Genomic DNA, 20,373 nt, shown 5'->3' with positions numbered 1-20,373 from the left:
ATTCATTTTTTCTCCTCCCACCATTAGAAAATAAACTCATCAAGAGAAGGGAACTTACCTGTTTATCCACCATTGTGTCCCTAGCATCTATAAAGAGTCCTAACACACATAAAGAACCTCAGTAAGTATTTGAATAAATGAATAAATGGCGAACAGTAAAGAATAAAACAATGGAGAGGCACAGTATGGGGAGGATCTGACACAGTACTGCCACGGATTTTACTAAAACATAGCTCAATTAAGAGTGCCTGGGAAATCTGGTTTCTTTTTTTTTTTTTTTAAGATTTATTTATTTCAGAGACAGAGAACGAGAGCAGGCACAAGCCCACAAATGGAAGAAGGAGCAGGTAGAGCGAGAGAATCTCAAGCTGACTCCCCACAGAGCAGGGAGCCCAAAGTGGGGCTCAATCTCAGGATCATGACCTGCACCGAAACCAAGAGTCAGCCTCTTAACCGACTGAGCCAGCCAGGAGACCTGAAAATCTGGTTTCTTATCAGGGATACTAAAGAGTACCATTATTAAAAAGAACTGAAAACCCTGCTTTGACTGCTGCAAGAAGAGACATGTGGTTGATGAAAACTACAGGCTTCAAAGACAACTTACAGAGAAGTATCCCTTACTTGGGGCTAAAGTTGTTAATCTTACTTGCAATAAAGAAAGCTCTTATTTTACTTATATTTAACATAACTCACTACATGAAACTTTGTACAAAAGCATGTATTGTGTTATGCCACCCCTGAGATATTAATGTTGTTACTATGGTGGAAGCTATCCTATTCTTACCAATACATTGGGCCTTCTACTTTCTTTATTAAACCTTGTTTTTCAGCATCATTTCTAGGGATAGAGGCAATAAAAAACATGAATAAAACTGATTCCATTTTACAAAGTTACCTACAGACAATTTTACATGAGCATTGCAAGTCCTGCTTCATTTTCCAAATATCTCATTATTTATATGTCTTCTGCATGTTCCTATTCCATCTCTAGTCCTTGCAACACCCTCACATCAAATCTCAAGTTTAGTCTTGGGTGGGGGCGGTTGTCTTCATAAAATTGCATTTTGAGGAAGCAGTTTGAATTTTCTTCTTCAACGGTCAATTCTAAAGGTTACAAAAGGCATTTAATATTGTAATTCTAACATCTTTAAATTATGCTGATGCTACTGGAGAATTTCAATGGCTAAGATTCATTCAACTTTGTCTTTAGATTCTTAAAACCACAGAATGTTAAAAAATGATCAAATTTCTCCAATAACCAGCATATACTATATAAAATATATTTCTCATGTAAAAACAGGCTGACATTTGCCTATCTCAGAGCTATCAACTACCAAGTCCTTAGTACACCAACTACTACCACCATGACTCTGGCTGTAAATGACATATTTATCCTAACTTTCAAAGATGTCAGAATAAAGTGAGAAAATGTATGGGAACTTGCAAAGTCTTAACACAAATAAAAGGTATTGTGCCTATTAACTATCCCTTTACTTCCATTCTCTTGTACAACTCTGATCTCCATTATTATACTTTATAGCCTCAACTCTCTCCTCTTTTATAAAACCTTTCCTTAGCACTAAGATTAATCCATTAAAAACATTCTATCTTCCCTCTCCTGTCTCTAATAACTCTGATTTCCCTAGTATCTTTTAAATAGACTTAATACCTTTACAGGATACTCAAAATGCATCATACCACTGGCATTAATCCATACTTTTGGCCTTAATCCCATTATACACACCCCCACAGAAAACTATCATTTAACCAAAGTAGTCCATTATTTTTACCACAAAACACTTTGCACCTTTGCCAAACACAGAGCACACCAATTATGCATCTAACTTCCTAACTTTAAAGGCCAAGTCAAATGTTACTTTCAACATCTTTTCTGAAAAATTCTCCCAAGATCCTTTAGCACCCATCATCTTTACCACATACCTGACATTCAGCCAAAAAGGCACTGCAATTTATCCTGTTTTCATGCTGTTATCCCCCCCAATAAATTAAGTTGTGGGAACTCTTCTCACCACACCCCAAAATACTTAAGACAATCACTAAGCATTTGTTTAATAGAGGAGTGTTTACTTTGTTTCATCTCAATTACAAAGACCCAAAGTGCCAAATATCAACAAGTCACAACTCTGATACTAAATTTCAAAGTTTACACAAACAAATTAAATCAGACACTTGACACTCTCTACTTTAGTCCAAAATACCGAAGTTGAGAATGAGGGAAGATCTGATAAAGCAGCAAGTTTCTTCCCAATTTTGGCTCAATTCTCAAACATTACAAACCTGTGAGGAAAGAGTAGACTATTCAGTATTTTTTTATGTGGAAAAAATTTAATTACTGCCTAAATCACATCTGTACCAAAAGTAAATCGAGACTGATAAAAGACTTACACTGAAAAATCAAAACTTAAAACTAATGAACAGATTATCTTTAAAATCTCCCTGCTCCCAAGTTATACTTAAGCCACAAAAAGCACTTATTAAAGAGAAAAGACACATAAGCAGAAGGAAGACAAAGGACTAGCAGTCAAAACACAGAATTCACAGTATTAACAATAAGAAGTACTACAATGAGAATAAGCAAGAACTCAATAAAAATGGACAGAAATATAAGAATACAAGCTAGACATAGGAAAAGAAATTTAAATGGCCAATAAATGTGAAAAGATGCCTAACTTTTCTCATAATGACAAAAATGAAACACAGAAATGTGGATATGATTACAGATCTGTATTAGAAAGAAAAAAAAAGAAAATCTGATAGTATCAAATGTTTATAAGAAATGGAAGAAAGAAATTCTTTTATACTACTGGTAGGAGTTTATAAATCGGTGTAATTATTGAGAAATCAGCCAATGTCTAATACTCTAATACAGCTGAATTATATGCATAACCTAGGATGCAGCAAATTCTCAACTATGTATATAACATACAAAAGGATATTCAGCATTGTTTTCAATAGATAAAAAATTAAAAAATGGTCTTATTTTACCTCATAAAATGTGATAAAGACCCAGAATGGAATACTACAGGACTGTGCAATCTCTACTATGAAATTACATGTATATTCCGAAACATCTGACCTTCTGGGGGAAAAAGAAACTCATACAAACCAGAGGAGTCAAGATGGCGGAGGAGTAACAGGCTGAGATGACATCAGGCAGCAGGAGATCAGCTAGATAGTTTATCAAACCATTCGAAACACCTACAAATCCAACAGGAGATCAAAGAGAAGAAGAGCAGCAATTCTAGAAACAGAAAATCAACCACTTTCTGAAAGGTAGGACCTGTGGAGAGTGAATCTGAAGTAATGGGAGATAGACCGCAGGGGGAGGGGCCGGCTCCCAGCAAGTGGTGGAGCAACGGAGCACAGAAACAGAACTTTTAAAAGTCAGCTCCACTGAGGGACATTGCTCCAGAGGCTAAGCCAGGATTGAAGCCCACATGTTGACAGAGTAGTGTCAGGTCCCGTGGGGTCACAGGAGGATCAGGATGTCTGAGTGTCGCAGAGTTCGCAGGTATTAGAGCGGGAAAGTTGGCTACAGAGACGGAGCCAAGGAGTGAGCTCTCAACACGCGGTTACCTTAAACTATAATCCATGGCGCAGTCAGGCCACTGCTCTTTGAACAGAGACCCCACAAGATCCGGGGAGATCCCCCTGGAAGAATGTAGGGATCTGTGGGGTTTGGAGACTCAAGCAGATTACATATCCCAGACCCTGGCAAGAGCAGTGCTGGGGTTTGGAGACTCGAGAGGATTACATATCCCGGGCCCTGGTAAGAGCAGTGCAATTCTGCTTTGGGGAAAGACACTTGAGAATCACTACAACAGGACCCTCCCCCAGAAGACTGACAAGAAATCCAGCCAAGACCAAGTTGACTTACCAAGGAGAACAGCATAATTCCAGAGGAGGAAAAAGCAAAGCATGGAATTCATGGCGTCCTCCCCATGATTCTTCAGTCTTGCAAAGTTAGTTTTTTTAATGATACTTTTTTCTTATGCTAAAATTTTTTTAACTTTTGCTCTCTCCTCTTTTAAAGTTGTTTAACTAGTTTATCTTAACAATACTTTTCATAAAAAAACTTTTGAACGTTATTATAATAGTATTTTATCCTTCATTGTATCTAACATTATTTTTTGTTTACACATAGGGTATTTTCTTCTAAAGAAATTTAGGATACAACTTCTTCTAATAGATGAAAGCATACCCTAAATCTAGCACAGGGCTTTGTTCTAGTCTCCAACCTGAGCAAATTCTCTCCACTTTCTTTTTCTTTATTCTCTCAACCAACTTATCTTATCAATCCCTTTTTTAGAATTTTTTTAAAAAAATTTTCATCTTTATACTCATATTCCATCCCTTCATCATGTTTACCCTTACTTTGTGTATAAATATGTTTTTCATTCTTTAAAATTTTGGGAGGTAGTATCATCTAAGAGACCAAAATACTCCCAAAATTAAGTGGGTGACTCTGTTCTATTCACCAAATATATATATTTCCTTTTTTATATTTTCTTTTTTTATTATTTTTTTTTCCTGAACTTCTTTTTACCACCTTTCTTCCCCCCACGATTTGGGGTCTCTTCTGATTTGGTTAAAGCACATTTTTCTGAGGTCATTACCACCCTTTTAGTATTTTATACTCTCCTTCATATATACTTACCTGGATAAAATGACAAGCTGGAAAAACTCACCACAAAAAAAAGAACAAGAGGCAGTACCGAAGGCTAGGGACCTAATCATTACGGACATGGGTAATATGTCAGATCTAGAGTTCAGAATGATGATTCTCAAGGTGTTAGCTGGGCTCGAAAAAGGCATGGAAAATATTAAACTCTGTCTGGAGAAATAAAAGAACTAAAATCTAACCAAGCTGAAATTAAAAAAGCTATTAATTAGGTGCAATCAAAAATGGAGGCTCTTACTGCTAGGATAAATGAGGCAGAAGAGAGAATTAGTGATATGGAAGACAAAATGACAGAGACTAAAGAAGCTGAACAAAAGAGAGGCAAACAACTACTGGACCATGAGGGGAGAATTTGAGATATAAGTGATACCATAAGACGAAACAATATTAGAATAATTGGGATTCCAGAAGAAGAAGAAAGAGAGAGGGGAGCAGAAGGTATATTCAAGAGAATTACTGTAGAGAATTTCCCTAATATGGCAAAGGGAACAAGCATCAAAATCCAGGAGGTGCAGAGAACCCCCCCTCAAAATCATAAGAACAGGTCCACACTCCATCATCTAATAGTAAAATTTACAAGTCTTAGTGACAAAGAGAAAGTCCTGAAAGCAGCCCGGGACAAGAAGCCTGTAACATACAATGGTAAAAATATTAGACTGGCAGCAGACTTATCCACAGAGACCTGGCAGGCCAGAAAGAACTGGCATGATATATTCAGAGCACTAAACAAGAAAAACATGCAGCCAAGAGTACTATATCCAGCTCGGCTATCATTAAAAATAGAAGGAAAGAAAAAAAGTTTCCAGGCAAACAAAAGCTAAAAGAATTTGTAAACACCAAACCAGCTCTACAGGAAATACTGAAAGGAGTCCTCTAGCAAAGATAGATTCTAAAAGTAGTAGACCAGAAAGGAACAGAGACAATATACAGTAATAGTCACCTTACAGGCAATACAATGGCACTAAATTCATGTCTCTCAACAGTTACCCTGAATGTAAATGGGCTAAATGCCCCAATCAAAAGACACAGGGTATCAGAATGGATAAAAAAACAAAACCCATCAATATGCTGTCTACAAGAAACCCGTTTTAGACCCTCCAGATTTAAAGTGAGGGTGTGGAAAACAATTTACCATGCGAATGGACATCAGAAGAAAACCGGGGTGGCAATCCTTATATCAGATCAATTAGATTTGAAGCCAAAGACTATAATAAGAGATGAGGAAGGACACTATATCATACTCAAAAGGCTTGTCCAACAAGAGGATCTAACAATTATAAATATCTAAGCCCCTAATATGGGAGCAGCCAACTACATAAACGAATTAATAACAAAATCAAAGAAACACATCAACAATAATACAATAATAGTAGGGGACTTTAACACCCCCCTCACTGAAATGGACAAATCATCCAAGCAAAAGATCAACAAGGAAATAAAGGCCTTAAATGATGCACTGGACCAGATGGACATCACAGATATATTCAGAACATCCATCCCAAAGCAACAGATACACATTCTTCTCTAGTGCACATGGAACATTCTCCAGAATAGATCACATCCTCCGTCACAAATCAGGTCTCAACTGGTACCAAAAGACTGGGATCATTCCCTGCATATTTTCAGACCACAATGCTCTGAAGCTAGAACTCAATCACAAGAGGAAATTTGGAAAGAACCCAAATACATGGAGACTAAAGAGCATCCTTCTAAAGAATGAACAGGTCAACCAGAATATAAAGAAGAACTGAAAAAATTCATGAAAAAAAATGATAATGAAAACACAACAGTTCAAAATCTGTGGGACACAGCAAAGGCAGTCCTGAGAGGAAAATATATAGCAATACAAGCCTTTCTCAAGAAACAGGAAAGGTCTCAAGTATACAACCTAACCCTACACCTAAAGGAGCTGGAGAAAGAACAACAAAGAAAGCCTAAACCCAGCAGAAGAGAAATAATAAAGATCAGAGCAGAAATCAATGAAATAGAAACAAACAAACAAAAAAAAATAGAACAAATGAACAAAACTAGGAGCTGATTCTCTGAAAGAATTAATAAGATTGATAAACCCCTAGGCAGGCTGATCAAAAAGAAAAGAGAAAGGACCCAAATAAATAAAATCATGAATGAATGAGGAGAGATCACAACCAACACTAAAGAAATACAAACCATTATAAGAACATATTATGAGCAACTATACGCCAGCAAATTTGACAATCTGGAAGAAATGGATGCATTCCTAGAGACATATAAACTACCACAACTGAACCAGGAGGAAACAGAAAACCTGAACAGACCCATAACCAGTAAGGAGATTGAAGCAGTCATCAAAAATCTCCAACAGGAGCGCCTGGGTGGCTCAGTGGGTTAAAGCCTCTGCCTTCGGCTCAGGTCATGATCTCAGAGTCCCGGGATCGAGCCCCACATCAGACTCTCTGCTCAGCGGGGAGCCTGCTTCCCCTTCTCTCTCTGCCTGCCTCTCTGCCTACTTGTGATCTCTGCCTGTCAAATTAATAAATAAAATCTTTTAATAAATAAATAAATAAATAATAAAAATCTTTAAAAAAAAAAATCTCCCAACAAACAAGAGCCCAGGGCCAGACGGCTTCCCAGGGGAATTCTACCAAACATTTAAAGAAGAATTAAACCCCATTCTCCTAAAACTGTTCCAAAAAATAGAAATGGAAGGAAAACTTCCAAACTCATTTTATGAGGCCAGCATCACCTTGATCCCAAAACCAGACAAGGATCCCATCAAAAAAGAGAATTGCAGACAAATATCCTTGATGAACACAGATGCGAAAATTCTCACCAAAATACTAGTCAATAGGATCCGATAGTACATTAAAAGGATTATTCACTGGGGCACCTGGGTGCCTCAGTGGGTTGGGTCTCTGCCTTTGGCTGAGGTAATGATCTCAGGGTCCTGGGATCGAGCCCTGCATCAGGCTCTCTGCTCAGCAGGGAGCCTGCTTCCTCCTCTCTCTCTCTGCCTGCCTCTCTGACTACTTGTGATCTCTGTCAAATAAATAAATAAATAAAAATCTTAAAAAAAAAAAAAAAAGGATTATTCACCATGACCACGTGGGATTTATTCCAGGGCTGCAAGATTGGTTCAACATCCACAAATCAATCAATGTGATTTAACACATTAATAAAAAAAAAAAAGAACAAGAACCATATGATACTCTTAATAGATGCTGAAAAAGCATTTGACAAAGTACAGCATCCTTTCCTGATCAAAACTCTTCAAAGTGTAGGGATAGGGGGTACATACCTCAATATCATCAAAGCCATCTATGAAAAACCCACTGTGAATATCATTCTCAATGGGGGAAAAACTGAGAGCTTTTCCACTAAGGTCAGGAACACGGCAGGGATGTCCATTATCGCCAATGCTATTCAACATAATACTAGAAGTCCTAGCCTCAGCAATCAGACAACAAAAAGAAATTAACGAAATCCGAATCGGCAAAGAAGAAGTCAAACTCTCCCTCTTTGCAGATGATATGATACGTTATGTGGAAAACCCAAAAGACTCCACTCCAAAACTGCTAGAACTTGTACAGGAATTCAGTAAAGTGTCAGGATATAAAATCAATGCACAGAAATCAATTGCATTTCTTTACACCAACAACAAGACAGAAGAAAGAGAAAATAAGGACTCAATCCCATTTACAACTGCACCCAAAACCATAAGATACCTAGGAATAAACCTAACCAAAGAGGCAAAGAATCTATACTCAGAAAACTATAAAGTACTCATGAAAGAAATTGAGGAAGACACAAATAAATAGAAAAATGTTCCATGCTCATGGATTGGAAGAACAAATACTGTGAAAATGTCTATGCTACCTAAAGCAATCTACACATTTAATACAATCCCTATCAAAATCCCATCCATTTTTTTCAAAGAAATGGAACAAATAATCCTAAAATTTATATGGAACCAGAAAAGACCTCGAATAGCCAAAGCAATGTTGAAAAAGAAAGCCAAAGTTGGTGGCATCACAATTCCAGACTTCAAGCTCTATTACAAAGCTGTTATCATCAAGACAGTATGATACTGGTGCAAAAACAGACACACAGATCGATGGAACAGAATAGAGAGCCCAGAAATAGACCCTCAACTCTATGGTCAACTAATCTTCGACAAAGCAAGAAAGAATGTTCAATGGAAAAAGGACAGTCTCTTCAACACATGGTGTTGGGAAAATCGGATGGCCACATGCAGAAAAATGAAACTGGACCATTTCCTTACACCACACACAAAAATAGACTCAATGTATGGATGAAAGACCTCAATGTAAGACAGGAATCCATCAAAATCCTTGAGGAGAACACAGGCAGCTACCTCTTCCACCTCACCCACAGCAACTTCTTCCTAGGAACATCACCAAAGGCAAGAGAAGCAAGGGCAATAATGAACTATTGGGACTTCATCAAGATCAAAAGCATTTGCACAGCAAAGGAAACAGTCAACAAACCCAAAAGACAATGGGAGAAGATATTTGCAAATGACATATCAGATAAAGGGCTAGCATCCAAAATCTATAAAGAACTTGTCAAACTCAACACCCAAAGAACAAATAATCCAATCAAGAAATGGGCAGAGGACATGAACAGACATTTCTGCAAAGAAGACATCCAGATGGCCAACAGACACATAAAAAAGTGCTCCACATCACTCAGCATCAGGGAAATACAAATCAAAACCCCAATGAGATACCACCTCACACCAGTCAGAATGGCTAAAATCAACAAGTCAGGAAATGACAGATGCTGGCGAAGATGCGGAGAAAGGGGAACCCTCCTACAATGTTGTTGGGAATGCAAGCTGGTGCAACCACTCTGGAAAACAGCATGGAGGTTCCTCAAAAGTTGAAAATAGAACTACCCTATGACCCAACAATTGCACTATTGGGTATTTAACCTAAAGATTCAAATGTAGTGATCTGAAGGGGCACGTGCACCCAAATGTTTATAGCAGCAATATCCACAAGAGCCAAACTATGGAAAGAACCTAGATGTCCATCAACTAATGAATGGATAAAGAAGAGGTGGTATATATATACAATAGAATACTATGCAGCCATCAAAAGAAATGAAATCTTGCCACTTGCGAGGACAAGGATGGAACTAGAGGGTATTATGATTAGCAAAATAAGTCAATCGGAGAAAGACAATTATCATATGATCTCCCTGATATGAGAAGTTGAGAGGCAACGTGAGGGGTTTGGGGGGTAGGAAAAGAATAAATGAAACAAGATGGGATCGGGAGGGAGACAAACCATAAGAGACTCTTAATCTCACAAAACAAACTCGGGGTTGCCAGGGGGAGGGGGGTAGGGAGGGAGTGGTGGGGTTATGGACATTGGGGAAGGTATGTGCTATGGTGAGTGCTGTGAAATGTGTAAACTTGGCAATTCACAGACCTGTACCCCTGGGGCTAATAATACATTGTATGTTAATAAAAAATTATAAAAAAAAATCATACACACCAGAATACTACTGATTATGTGAAAACTAAATCAAATACTAAAAACACCAGTCATTATGCAAAGAAAAAAAGTGTAGGGTTCAGAACATACCAATTTAGACCTATGCAACTTTGGAACCTGAGCACTAAAAATGAAAATAAAAATAAGTAACAATAACTGAAACCTTGAAAATGGATAATAAGTGGGTAAAACTTAAGACTGCCCAAGAAGATGACAGATGGATTCCTCTACAGCTATTAAAAATGTATAAAAATAAAGTAGAAAGGTTGGTTTATGGATATTAAAATAATGCAAAGAAAAGAGGAGGTGAGCACCAGGAGCTAAAAGATGGAACTTCTTACACTAGGACTGTCAACTTTGAGGATAATACCCAGGTACAGATGATCACCTTAACAAAGGGGGGGAAAAAAAGTTTCACTTAGGGTGGCTCAGTTGGTTAAGCATCTGACTCTTGGTTTCAGCTCAGGTCATAATCTCAGGGTCCTGAGATCAAGCCCCGTGTCAGCTTGATGCTCAGCCTTGAGTCTGCGGGTGCCTCTCTACTTCTCCCCTAGCATGCTCGCACACGCAAGGTCTCTGCCTCTCTCTCTCCTCCTCCCTCTGGAATAAATAAAATCTCAAGACAAAAAAAAAAAAAAAAAAAAAGGTTTCACTTAAAACCTAAAAGAACTCCTATTTACCCAACCAGCCAAGACGAGAGCCTCTCCCATTCTTACTGAAATTAAAATTCTACACTTTTTATCACAGCTCCTTTTACCTAGAAAATAAACTAACACAACTTTCCCATTGTCCTGACATCATTCCTCTATTTACCTTTTTTTTAAGATTTATTTATTTATTTGAGAGGGAGAGCATGCATACAAGCATGTGTGCAAGTAGGGCAAGGGGCAGAGGTAAAACTCTCCAAGCCAACTCCTTGCTGAGTGCAGAGGACTGGATCCCACAACCCATGAGGATCATAACCAGAGAAGAAACCAAGAGTTGGACACTCAACCAATTGAGCCACCCAGACGCTCCCATTTACCAATCATTTATGAGTTAACTACACAGTGTCATAAAAATATGTTGTAGCCAAAGTGACTATGTTATGTATCACAATGAAACACATATTAAGTTTTAAAAAGTTGCAACCTATTATGCCAATGTCTAAATCACACAAAATACTATTTGTTTATGCATAGGTAAATAAGTATAAAACTATGTATTACAGGGATACATATAATTTCAGAATATGGAGTTTGGGAGGAGAGGGAAATGATAAGGAGGTAACAAAACTCAATTTTATCTGTAATGTTCCATTATGAAAGCAACACTCTAAAGCAAAAACGCCAAAATCATAACATTCTATACATAAGTTCATGGATCCCTGCTCTATATATTCTTTGAAACTACTCTTTAAGTCATATAAAGATGAAATAACACTGCAAAGGAACAATGAAATAAGAAGTCTGTCAGAAAACAAATGCAGTGTCCATGAAGGTTTTTTTCAATAAGCTGCAAAAATTATTTGACTTTTCTATCCATCTTCCAGCTCAACTGGAATGCTCTTAAGTACAGCTATCTGAAATAACAACAGGAGTGTGAGTGGATTAGAGGAAGCCAAGTTAGTTCTACAATCCACTGCATAGTCTTACATATACAAAATAACCTAAGTACCTTAATGTAACAGTACATTAAGCATAAAAGGCTTATTTTCAAGGGGACAGTGAATTATAAATTCTAACTTTCCCTTAAATCTTCATATACACAGCTGAAAGTAATAAAGCCAACTTTTTGTCTATCACTATTGATTGCCTGTGGTTCATTTTTTCAATAAAAATTTTACTTTAGAATAATTTTAGGTTTACAGAAGAGTTTACAAAGGCACAGAGTTCCCATATCCCCTTTCCTCTGTTCCCCTAATGTTATATCTTGCATAACCATATTACAGTTGTCAAAACTAAGAAATTAACACTAATACATCACTACTACTAACTAAACCACTGACTTTATAAAGATCTCATCGGTTTTTTCATTAATATCTATTTTTTTGTTCCAGAATCCAATCCAGGTTACCACAATGCATTTGATCATCATGTCTCCTTAAGCTCCTCTAGCCAACATCAGTATCTCAATCTTCCCTTGGTTTTCATGACCTTGAAATTTTTTTCAGTCTTGGTCAGGTATTTTGTAGAGTGTCTCAGATTTGGGTTTGTCTTACTGTTTTTCTCACGCTTAGACTTAGGGATTATGGGCTTGGGGGGAAGAATAAATACCACAGAGATGAAGGAGATACAGGATATCAACCTAATATATCACTGATTATGTTAGCTTTGATCACTTGATTATGGTAGTACTTGCCAGCTTTCTCCACTGTAAAGTTACTATTTTCCTCTTCCATCTATTTTTTAGTCCAGCCCATTCCTGAGGGATGCTTTTGAGGGGAGAGGAGAGGGGATGGAGGGAAAGGAAGTATCTACAAATATTTGAAGTAATTCTGTGAGATTTCTCCCTTCTCCCCATTCATTTATTAATTCAACCATTTATCTTTATCAGCATGAACTTATATATATTTATGCTTCACTTTGGGTAATAATCAAATACTAGGCTATTTTATTACTTAAATTGTTCCAGCTCTGGACACTGGAAGCTCTTTTAGATTGACCCCTATGCTGTTTTGACATGAGCCATCATTCTATGGGGTTTTTTTTAGCACTTCCTTACTTTCTGGTACTTTGAGATGCTCCAGGGTCCATTGTGTATTTTCCTTAGCACAGCCCTTGTCTAAGGAGCCTTGCTTCCTTTTATTGGAGAATAGTATTTAGAAACCAAAATCCAGACACTGGGTATAGTCATTGCTACTGGTGTGTCACTGTTTCTAGGCTATCTCAGTGGACAGCTGAGAAATACATGTATGTGTATTAACACAAGTATTAGTACACACATTTATAAATATATCGTTACGTATTGGTACATATTTTAAACAAAACATGAGTTCATACTGCTGTCTCCAATTCTAATTTGGTACCTGGTAGTTACTTTTTATTCCCAGATTATGCTCCCCTCTATTACCTAGCATTCTCAAACTGCATCCTCTGTTCTCAGGCAATTCATTAAAGTCAAGTTCTAATATTAGTTGTACTGAAACAGGAAAGTAACATGTATTTCAAAATGGAGTCCTGTGACAGGTCATCTTCACTACTGAGAACACAAGTAAGAGAACTATATAAATACTTAACTTTTAACTTATTTTTTTTTTAACTAACGTCCTATTATTTCAATATGTTATCTCTGAAAAGGCACTTTCCTTTTAAAAAAAGAGAGAGAAATGAAATGAGAGGTCAATGCGATGGCTTCCTATATACTATCAATATATCATTTTAAGAATTAAAAAACAGAGAAATTATGTGGCTTGACCTATAGCATACCACCAGGAAAGGACAGAGCTGGAACTTGACTGTGTTTTAATTCATTTATTCTACTCCAATTTCCAAGGAATCTGCATTACACTCCATTTTAGGTTATAAGACATAAGTCGGTTTATAAAACAAGAAGTAAAAAATGAAAGTGACCTTCTCCTATAAGTTCAAGTCCCTATTACAGCTTTTCTTAGTTTTTTCAAGAGATAAAATATAGTTAGGCAAAGTGCAGTTAGTTCACTTCTGAAATCTATCAGTATTACAGTATGAGTTCATATTTAAAGGTAAAACCATAATTAAAATAAACACAAATTATTCAGAAAACAAATATTTACTAAATATCCACATTATGCAGGTCTATGTAAGATGAACAAACAAATGAGACACATTCTAGCCTTCCCAGAAGAACTCATAATTATAATCTAATGAGGCCAGTGATACAGCTAGGAATAAGAAAACTAATATAGGAAACAAGACAATTATAAGTGAAGTAGAAATATATAGGTATTCTTTATTTTTTTCCTTCTCTAAACTACTGAGAACTTTGTTCACAAATGATTTAAGAATCTTGATTGTTTTCTGGCAGAGGTGACCAGAATATTTACTAAAAAAGGAATGTTTGGTGTTTAATGAGTAAACCGTTACTTTGATAAATACATACTGCAATGCTGAAACTTAACAGAGGAATCTAAGATATTTGTAAAGAGTCTGCAAAAGTAACAATATACAATTAGACTTGAGTCAACTACCCTGGATTTCAGTTCAAATTCTGTATCTTCTTAGCTGTCAACATCGGGTAAACCATGTAACCTCTCATCTATATGTTGCCGTATTTAAAATGGAGTTATCATCTGCCCTACTTACAAGACTTGTAGGTTCAAATGAGAATGTACACAACAAAACTACTTTGTAAATAAAAGAGTGCTACCCAAATGCAAAGTACCATTTATTTTTTTAAAAAGATAGGTAGATATATACATACACATATAAACACACACACATACAGTGTAGTGTTATTATCCACCAACACACCACGCAGATGTGGAGTAAAAAATTTACCTTTTTTAGGTATACAAATACATGTGTAAAATATATGTATTTCTTAATGATTAAATCCTATGAAGTAATAGCTAGAAATTTAAGTGAGAGTACTTACCTTAACAAAATTATCAGGAAACATTCCTCTTCTCCCATTTAATTCTCCTTCTAGCCATCCTTCCTCCTGCAGTTTTTTCACATTCCTGATGATTTCACCAACTCGAATAGTTAATTCATCATCATGCACAGCATCATAGTCATACTCCACAATATAGTCAACTAAAAAAAGAAAAATAAATGTCTAAAACTTAATTCATGAAATAAAATTAACCATATTAATAAACTTAAAACTAAGAAGCCTGTTTAATAACAATATTACAAAGACATTATGAAGGTTTACTTTGATGATTTTAAATATTTGCCTACATTTGCAAATTTCTTGACTGCCTTAGTATAAAACACAGTACAAATTTTTAGTAGAAGCCTCAATACAATATATAATTCATGTCATCAGTTGTTCTTACTGTCGGATGTATATATTGTTAGTGACAGATAATCTCTATACTGGTCCCTATGATCCCCATCTCTTGATATTCATGGCTTTGTGCAATTCCCTCTCCTTCACAGGGGACTGACTTTCAACAGACTATGACAAAGAAGATACACTGTATATGACTATATAACATTATAATGTCCATCTTGCTCGGAAACTCTCACACTTGCTGTCTTTAAAGATGCAAGCGGCTTTGCTGTAAGCTGGCCTATCAAGAAACTGATGAAGGTCTATGAATGACAGCCAGCAAAAAACTGAGGGCATCAGTCCAACAGCCCACAGAGAATTAAATGATGCCAACCACCATATAACCTTGGAAGATCCTTCCCCAGCTGATAGCCCAGATCTAGCCAACACCTTCACTGCAGCCTTGCACAGTACCCAGCTAGTCACATCCAGACTTACTAAATCAAAATAACTGTGAGATAATAAAATGTGTGTTGTTTTAAGCTGCTAAGTTTATGGCAGTATTATTACTACACAAGAGAAAATGAATACACCCTGAAGTAAAGATTAGTAAGGATCTATTTTACCACCTTTAAATACAGAATTTTAGATTATAGGACATCATATATGCATACCATTAATATTTTACAGGGCTCAATACAAGAAAAGCAGTAACAGATCCTATTCAAAATGGCAGACTAGCCATACCTCCAATTCATCTTCTCTTTCTCCTATGATTTTTAAAGAAGAACACACACACACACACACACACACACACACACACAGTGCTACAACCAAAATAAAGGGAAAAGGATTATGGGCAGACATTGTTGACTGCCAAACCAACAGCCATTCCCACACAGACTCCCCACCTCCTTCTTCCTTTCTTATTGAACCCTGATTTTGTTCAGGTATTTTGAGATCATGTATTTTTACAAATGTGACTTCCCTCATTCTGAGAGAGAGTTAAATCTTTTCTAGTCCAGACCTGGGCTTTTCAAATAATGATGTATAATCACAACATCTTGTTGACTTGCAGAAGTCATCTTATTCAATCTTGCTTAAAAGTGTACTCTGAAAAGGCCCTGGATATATAATGCTGTTGGTCAAAGAGGAAATGATCTGAAAACAGTTTATTTACTAAACACAACTTATTTATAATAATTTCACACACACAAACACACATGTACACATACATGCATGCACAGACTGGTTTTCAAATACACGTGATGGATGGATTCTACCAATAAGACACGAGCAAGGTTTCAGGGAAAGTTTTATCCAATCTTAAAAACAAAACAGAAGGAAAAAAATGTCTTCCTGTAGGCCTTAGATATTCCTCTGTGAGAATGTAATGCCCCAAACTGCTCTAACTATTTAAGACAAGAAAAAGATGAAGAGATTGTCTCAATCCCTTCTTAAGACAAAGATTACAATGGAAGAGAAGATGAAAATGACCTAGATCTTTGCTAGATTCATCAAACTGCTATATTAAGCAATCCCTGAGTTACAATACTGTTAGTTTTCTTGTTACAGAAGTAGTTTTTTCTTAACTTTTTTTTTTTAAGATTTATTTATTTTAGAGAGAGAAAGAAAGCACACACATGAGCAGGAGGGTCAGAGAGAGAGGGAGAGAGAATGTGAAGCAGACTCCACTGAGCACAGAGCCCAATTTGGGGCTCAATCTCACAACCCTAAGATCAGGACCTGAGCTGAAACCAAGAGTCAGACACCTAATTAGCCACCACCCAAGGGCCCCAGTTTTCTTCTTAACTTTTAAGTAAATTTTAAGCAGAATTTTTACTTATGGCTGAAAATCCCAACCTAAGAAGGCCAAAAACAAAATTTTCCAGTTTATGAAAATGGATCCATAACTAATAAAGCCAGGAACAGAAAGCCCAGAGAATTTCAGGAAACTGTAACAGATACCAAATTGCTCTGCAGAATCCCACAGAAGCTAGAAATTCAAAAAAGGAGGGTTTATGGGAAATGCAAAACTGAAAATAGGGGAATTATCTCTACATGAAAGAGCTAACACTCACTATCAACCACAATAGTTCCAAGACAATAAAGCTAAGTAGACAGGCTTTTTTCTCTGACCACCAAAAACTAAAGGGTTAATCTCTACCCCACCCTCAAACCCCACCCCACCCCCCCAAACACACACAGTTTGTGGAAACTAGTACAGCTCCTATGGATGAGTGTTGGTTTCTTAGAGAAATGACTACTGATTTCCAGAATTTAGAGGTTTCCACACCAACGTCCAGCTCCCCGCCTGACAAGTATAAAATAAAACACTAAGTCCTACCTACATAGTGTCCCCAGCTTATTCATTCATAAATATGAACAGGCTATCATGAAAAAACCATAATAAAATGAAAAATTACTCCTGGATGAAACATACACCCACCTCCCTCCTTTTACCCTCCAAAACAAATGAGTCCTAAAGCCATTTAGGTACAAAAGAGCACAGTGGGAGAAAGGGGAAAGAAGTTGGAGGCGGGGTGGTAAGGAAGAGTCTGATGTGAGAAGTTAAAAGACCAAGATGAATAAAAGAGGTATCCAAAATTGGGATGGGGGTAAAGGCAGGAGTCCAGCTATCAGAGTCAGAGCACATCCACATATGGGGGTTTCCCTAGTACATCATATCAGCACTCTAATGCAAGGTGAGGAGGGCATCCATGTAGGGGCAACCTGACATGGTGTATCAGACCCCAAGCACAGTGGAGAGGGCATCCAAGCTGAGGGGTAGCTTGCTAAGGAATATCAAAGGCCAATGTGTTGGGGGTGGATGGCAGATTTCCATGAAGTTATGGAAGGGTAAAGGCAACCTAAAATGAGGACTAATAGCTCAAGGAGAGGGTGAAGAGTAACAGCAGAGATGGACGACTAGCTACATCCAGGGGATTGATCAAATAAGTAAAAATACTAAGGATAATGGAAGCCAAATTTCACTGTGTCAGAGAAGGGAGTTGCACACATAAAGGAGAAAAAGCTAGATTCAATAATGTGATACTAAATGAGAAGTATCACCATGAACTAACAGTTTTCAATACATAGATATACACACACACACCAGCTCTGTCCACTGAAAGGGCCTGAAACTAGCAACAGTCTAATGGCAATGAGCAAACCTAATGCTGAGATCTTAAAAACACCACTCTCTACCAAAAAGAACTAGGAATCCCTTGGAAGACAGGCAATTCCACCACTAAGGCAGGAAAAGTACAAGATAAGCCTGGGACATAATATTATGCCACAAAGCAAGGAAGTTAAAAAAAGATAAGGTAATGCCAAAGGACAGAAAGAAGTGATACAAAAAGGCTCCTCCTGTCCAAATCAGGACAATTTGAGCATCAAAATGAACAGTGAGAGTAACAGAATATATACCTCACTGAATAATGTAAGAAATCATGACTCCATGCATGTATAAATAAATGTTAATTTTTTAATTCTATGGTTGGATTGTGATTAAGCAAGAAGATCCTGGCTTGTAGAAAATACACACTAAAATATTCAGGAGTGAGGAGCCACCTGGGTGGCTCAGTAGGTTAAGCCTCTGCCTTTGGCTCTGGTCATGATGTCAGGGTCCTGGGATTGAGCACTGCATCGGGCTCTCTGCTCAGCAGAGAGCCTGCTTCCCCCTCTCTCTCTGCCTGCCTCTCTGCCTATTTGTGATCTCTCTCTCTCTCTCTGTGTCAAATAAATTTTAAAAATCTTTAAAAATAAATGAATGAATGAACGAATGAATGCATAAATAAATTAAATATTCAGGATAAAGATTATCAGTCAGGAAAAATGTCTTTGTATTGTACTTCTGTACTTATTTCTACAATTTACTACTTCAAAATAAAAACTGTAAATATGTACAAATTTGTATTCTCAAGAGATACAATAAAGTTCATAAAATCAGAACAGAATGCTATGAAAAAAAAAAAAGAGAGAGAGAAAGAAAATAAAAAGGGTTGAGAAACCTGTATTTTCCAGGGTGCCTAGGTGGCTCAGTCAGTTAAGCATCTGCCTTCCCCTTGGGTTATAATCCCAGGGTCCTGGGATGCAGCCCTGCATCAGGCTCTCCCTGCTCAGCAGGGGCCTTCTTCTCCCCTCCCTCTGCTGCTCCCCCTGCTTATACTCTCTCTCCCCACCCCATCAAGTAAATAAATAAATAAAATCTTTTTAAAAATCTGTCTCTTCCAACATGTCTCATTAACTTTTTTATTTTTTGAGAGGTGGAGACAAACCCAAGAAATTTTTCCAGAAAAAGTAAAGCAAAAAGACATAAAGGAAATATAAAAGACAGATGATCAATCCAGATAATTCAACATCCAATTAAAAGTTCTAGAAAAAAGAGATGGAGAAAATAGAGAACTGACAATTAAATAACACAAGAAAATACTCCAAAGCTAAATGAAACAATCTTCAAATGCTAAGAGGTCTATGAAAATCCAGTATAATAACAAAAAAGTAAGTACTCACATCTAGATGAAATTTAACAAAGATAAATACTTCCCTAAAAACTCTCTGAAAAGAAACAGAGTTCATCTACAATAGAGAGAATCATCAAAAGACTTTTCATCTAGGACACCAGATTCTACTGGAGAAATAAAAAGGCAAGGCCACTTAAGTATTAAAGGAAAATGAATTCCACACTCAACCAAATCAGCAGGCTAGTATAGGGTGTAACATTTTCACACAGGCAAGGAAAAGGAAATTAACTCCTACATATGACCTTACACGTTACCCAATAAAATAAAAAATATGAAACAAAAGAGAAGACATGAAATTCAAGAAATAGTGGAGCCAATCTCAGAGAGTAAGTAAAGTGTTAAAATGGCAACTGTGCAACAAATCTAAGGAACAGTCTAAGCAGGAGACAAAAAGTTCTAGAAGGTATTTGGCGGCAAGGAGGAATGAGGAATAGACTGTTCTTTAATTAACTTTAGATTTTTAAAAGCTAATAATGCATGTGGTAATCACTAACATAATAAGAGTATAAAATGCCAAACAAAAAATACTGGACTTGCAGTTTCAGCTCCAATATGTGAAAAAATTAGAAGCTGTCATTCCCATCCCTACAACAAGAAAAAAGCTAAACTGAAAGTCACTGACTTTCCCTGGACCCAACAGAAAAATGAAGATACAAGGCAAACTACCAGTTCAAGATACAGAGATAGACATATCCAGGATGTCAAAGCCAAGAACTACTAAATCACCTCAAATACAAACAAGTGGAAC

The 20,373-nt window shown here is 36.9% G+C and overlaps 1 protein-coding gene across 1 annotated transcript in view; it reads right to left on the bottom strand.

The window, feature by feature from the left end:
- CD2AP (CD2 associated protein) overlaps positions 1 to 20,373 on the bottom strand; it is a 137,796-nt gene that overhangs the window by 95,153 nt on the left and 22,270 nt on the right. The window contains exon 2 of the mRNA XM_080807232.1: positions 14,758 to 14,918. Within this exon, the coding sequence (XP_080663358.1) occupies positions 14,758 to 14,918 (161 nt within the window). The remainder of the gene's footprint in view (positions 1 to 14,757; positions 14,919 to 20,373) is intronic.

The sequence above is a fragment of the Martes martes genome (assembly GCF_963455335.1).
Source record: "Martes martes genome assembly, chromosome: 6".
NCBI lineage: Eukaryota > Metazoa > Chordata > Mammalia > Carnivora > Mustelidae > Martes > Martes martes.
This window is presented reverse-complemented; position numbering and strand designations above follow the sequence as displayed.